This window comes from Nicotiana tabacum, chromosome 2 (assembly GCF_000715075.1).
Source record: "Nicotiana tabacum cultivar K326 chromosome 2, ASM71507v2, whole genome shotgun sequence".
NCBI lineage: Eukaryota > Viridiplantae > Streptophyta > Magnoliopsida > Solanales > Solanaceae > Nicotiana > Nicotiana tabacum.
In genome coordinates, this window is record NC_134081.1 from 83,641,388 (window position 1) to 83,646,673 (window position 5,286).

Here is a 5,286-nt window from a genome sequence, read left to right on the forward strand (position 1 = left end):
TTCTTAAAGCCTTCATTTCCTTTGTTTAAACCCAATTTCACCTAACCATTAAGTTAATAAGGCCAGATAATGGTTTGGAATTCACCAGTACAGAAGCAAATTCTTTCTTTCAGACCCAAGGCATTGTTTACCAGAGAACTTGTTCATACACACCACAACAAAATGGTGTGGTTGAGAGAAAACATAGGTACCTTCTTGAGACATCCAGGATACTTTTATTTCAATCAAAGTTACCTGTAAGATATTGTGGTGAATTCATCTTAACAACTACTTACCACAGACTACCTACCACATACCTCAAGAACAAATGCCCTTTTGAACTCCTATACAAAAAGAAACCAAACTATTCCCATTTGAAAAATTTTGGGTGTATGTGTTTCCCCACTATACCAAGAATACGTAGGGACAAATTTGATCTCAGAACTATGCCCCATGTCTTTGTTGGGTATACTTTTGAAACCAAGGGATACAAGGTACTGAACCTGCAAACCAAAAAGACTCACATATCCAGAGATGTAATCTTCCATGAGAATGTATTTCCTTTTGATGTGTCACCTGTTGCAGGTTCTTTTCCCTCAACTCTACCACCTTTCATCTCTGATTTACACACTGTTACATCTCATCCCACAGTAGGTAATTCACCAAGTCCAAACAACCCTAGAGTAGCACATGATCATTCTTCACCTGATCACTCTACATCTTCTTTTCCAGAGCCACACCCTTATTCTCCTGAGATCCTTCCACAAAATCTATTTGATCCCATTCCACAAAATGATTCCCCTGTCTTAGAGCCCAGAAGGTCTGGCAGAAAACACAAATTACCTGCTCATCTGCAGGACTATGTCTATTTCATACCTCACTTGAAACCAACATCTACTTCTCTACCCACCGATCCACTATCCACTTCCACCTCCTTTAATGCTTTGTTTTCCTTAAATAGTCATATTTCTACTGATTCTTTAATCCATGATAGTCAGTTGTTTGTAATGAATTTCTGCAATGATTTTGAACCATTTTCATATGAGGAAGCTACCCTTAATCCTGCTTGGCAAGCAGCAATGACACATGAGTTTGAAGCCCTACATGCAAACCATACCTGGGATGTAGTGCCCCTGCCAAGTGGGAAGCAGGCCACTGGCTGCAGGTGGGTATACAATATCAAACACAAAGTTGATGTAACAGTAGAGAGGTTCAAAGCTATGCTAGTAGTAAAAGGATATACTCAACAGCCTGTCATAGACTACACAGAAACCTTCAGTCCTGTGGTGAAAATGACAACAGTGAGAGCACTTATAGCTACTGCAGTGGCACATTTTTTAGTTGGATGTGAACAATGCGTTCCTTCATGGAGATCTACGTGAGGAAGTATATATGCAAATGCCACCAGGATTAGAGATCAACTCTCCAGGTTTAGTGTGCAAGTTGAACAAATCCTTATATGGTCTCAAACAAGCCAATGATTACTCACTCCTTTACAAGAAAACAAAGCATTCTACCATTTATATAGCTGTATATGTAGATGATGTTATCATCATTGGAACAGATCTTTCAGAAATTACTCAACTCAAATGTTTCTTACATGATCAATTTAAGATAAAAGACCTGGGAAAGCTACATTACTTTCTTCTTGGAAGTTCTTTACACAGGTGAGAGTGTGATAATATCTCAAAGGAAGTTTGCACTAGACTTACTCAAAGAATATGAATGTCTTTCTTACAGCAGCCTCTCCACTCCCCTTGATCCAAATGAAAAGTTGAGAGCCAAAGAAGGAGCAGCATTGTCAGATCCTACCTACTACAGGAAATTGGTGGGAAAATTGAATTTCCTCACCAATACCAGACTGGACATAGCTTTCAGTGTACAACATCTTAGCCAGTTCATGCAAAACCACAGGGAGCCACATTTGAAAGTAGCTTTCCACTTGCTTAGGTATCTGAAGAATGATCCAGCTCTGGGAATTTTTCTATCTAGTGACTCTGATTGTAGCTTGAAGGGTTATTATGATTCAGAGTGGGTTGCTTGCCCAGACTCTAGGAGGTCAGTCACTGGATACATAGTCCTGCTAGGCAATAGTCCAATCTATTGAAAATCCAAGAAACATGAAACAATGTCTTTATCCTCAGCAGAAGCAGAGTATATGTCCTTGAGAAAGGTTGTTGGAGAGCTAACTTGGTTGTGCAGACTATTTGATGAGCTCACTATTCCTTATCCTAAACCAGTCTCAGTATTTTGTGACAGTCAATCTGCCTTACACATAGCTCGTAATCCTGTTTTCCATGAACGAACTAAGCATATTGAGGTCGATCGCCACTTTGTGCGAGATAAGCTCCAAGAGAAGTTGATTTCTCTCCATCATGTTGATACTGGTGCTCAGTTATCAGATGTCCTCACTAAAGCTCTCACTAGTGTCAAGCACTCTACAATATTGAACAAGTTGGGTGTGAAGACTTCACCTCCAACTTGAGAGGGGTATTGAGATAACACTGGATGACACTGTATTTAATTTCATTCTTTGTATACTTTTGAGTAGTTTAGCTAGTTTAGTTTGTTAATCAATTAGTTAATTAGTTAACAATAGCCTAGCTGTAGCTTAGCTATCAAAGTAGTTGAAGTTTGTTCCACATGTATATATACAATCCTTTTGGGATATCAGATATGCAACATTTCATTCTCTCGTATTTTGAGATTCAAGTCCCTTTCTTTCTCTGCTCATGCGAAGCTTCTGGAGTTCATTAATGGAGCCTCTAATCGTAAGTTGATTTCTCTCGTATATACACTGTTAGCTTTTGAAAACTAAATAGTCTGGCAATTCCCATTACGATTTTCGTGATTTGAAACTTCAACAGCACACTTTCTGCAATCCATAATTTCCTGGATTTTATCCAATTCTTTGGTTAACTATATGTAGAAAGAGAATCCTATTTAACTTATATCCATTGATGAGCTGCAGTCCTAATTACAGAAGCATAGCTGGGCTTATGACTGCAAAAATTGTCAGAATGAAGTTTAGATACTACAGGAAATTGTTAAAAGAAAGAAGAATTATTTCAAGGATAATTGAATATCTGTTTTCTTTAACGTAAATTCACCCGTCACTTGTGTTTGATGTGCAAATAGAGTTACTTATATTACTCTACAATACAACGAATCCCAATATATAATTACATAATTAAATTAGAAGCATGAGCATTAATTATCAGCAAGAAAATGAACATAACCTATAAAAGAAATTTGCATTTCTTGAATAAGATGATCAAAAATATTTAAGGCTAGCTAGAGAAAGTAGTTTGTTGCATCTATTCATTGTCTCTATTCTTTTGCTTCTATCACTGGCTATCTGATCATAATAGACATGTCCATATACTCAGATTTAAGTCCAAAACGTAGATATTTGACTTAAATAAACTGAAATATTCATTTGAATCTAATTATTATAAGAAATTAAATTAAAGCAAGGGGGTTACTTTGAAAAAAAGGCCGCCTCAAACAAGTGGCTAAAATCATTTATAAAAGTCAAAAGCCCAAGTGTTAAGCGCTTTTCGTATCATCATTTATAACAAGATGCAAGGTCCATCGAAAGTAAACTGATCCAAAACATCGTATCTGATTTCGGACAAAACGAAAACTATTTACACAACACTTTGTATTTGGTGCGATGGAAAATATTCTTTGAATAAATGATTTGAAATTCAATGGAATGAAGGCAAAGCCTGTAAATGGTAGATGAGAGTTTAAAAGAATTCTTTATTGGATCCTAAGTGTGAAGTACATAGAACTGTTTATTGCGTGTTCAGAAACTCCCGGAAGACAGGCCGATTGCAACACCAGTGTTTTCACGGAAAGGGGCTCAATTGAATCAAATGACAGAAAATATTTACTATAACTGCACTTACATTAGTTATTCTAGAAGAACGACACTCCCTCCGATCCACAATAAGTGATTTTTTGGCCTTTTTTTTTGTGATTCAAAATAAGTGATTTTTCAAGATTTAAAGAATGAATTAATTATCTTTTTCCTACATTATCCTTGGAGTAAATAATGTTGGAGTATGTGTTGGGATGTTTATGTGAAGAGATAGTAAAGGTTAATATAGTCAATTTCATTGCTAATTGATGTTGGGCATATTTCGATATGTGTTGATGTTACTTTACCTATGTTTTAACCGCTTTTTGATGCTATTTGATCCTTAAAATGCCCAACATGGTTTAATTATTAGTTTTATGACTAATTGAGTTGTGTGTGATGAATTAGGGTGTTTGGAGTGCAAAAATATGAAGAAAAGGTGCTCTAGCTAGAGGAAGAGAGGTTGGATGTGTCGCATCCAATCTAGAAAAAATCAGATTTCGTGCACCCTTAGCAGTGAAGTCGGCCTAGAGCATCCGCCTTAGCATCCGCACCTGGGCAAAGCTGAGAAGTGGAGGACGAGGTGGATGCGAAGCATCCACCCTAGCATGCGAAGTTGAGAAGTGGAGGACGAGGTGGATGCGACGCATCCACCCTAGCATCAATCCCTGAAGCTGATTTGGATTAGAAATAGGAGAACTTTGGCCCACGACTTTTGTACGCAATATATAAGCCAAAAACGCCTCTTTTAGGGCATCTAACATATTGAGAAGGGGGAAAAAGCCACGACAAAGCTGTGGAGGCCGGAATTCATCAAGTTCCATCTTTCTCCCACCAAACTTAGTAATTTTTATGTTTCTTTGTATGATTTGTTGTTTGGCTACCATGTCTATGTGGAGCTAAACTTCACGTTCTAGGGTTGTGGTTCTTTCATGATTATTGTTATTCGGATATTGATTTTGACTTCTTGATTTATCATATTAGTATATTTATTCAATCTTGCGCTTAATTATTTGATTGCTTGATCACCAATTGAATATTATCTACGAATCTAGAATTGAACTCGAAAGTGGGAATTCTATATTGCATACAGGATTGAATAGGGCAAGTTCTTGAACTCGGGCATCGGGGAACAGATTCGTAGTTAGGATAGACATATACCTAATTGCCTTGCTTGGTTGATTTATAGGAATTATAAATGCATTTTTGTTTATTCTAACTCCATAGACATATAGGCGTTAGGTTAGCTTGAATAAGCGAGTAAGAACTCGACAGATTCTTATGAGCAATATTAACCCTGTCAACCAATAAGCTAGATAAATTAATCGGTCAATTCAATTGAAGAATACAATAGGATTGTTAGATAGCCCATAACCCTAGATCGTTTTCATTACATTGATATCATAAAAAATCTGCTCTTTCTCTGTTCAAGGTTCATTATT

General features: G+C 36.9%; 1 protein-coding gene across 1 annotated transcript; it reads left to right on the plus strand.

The window, feature by feature from the left end:
• Nucleotides 1–425: 425 nt before the first annotated feature.
• Nucleotides 426–1,361, plus strand: LOC142166997 (uncharacterized). The gene has a single exon (XM_075227145.1). The coding sequence runs from the start codon at nt 426–428 to the stop codon at nt 1,359–1,361; it is 936 nt and encodes a 311-aa protein (XP_075083246.1).
• The last annotated feature ends 3,925 nt before the right edge of the window (nt 1,362–5,286 follow it).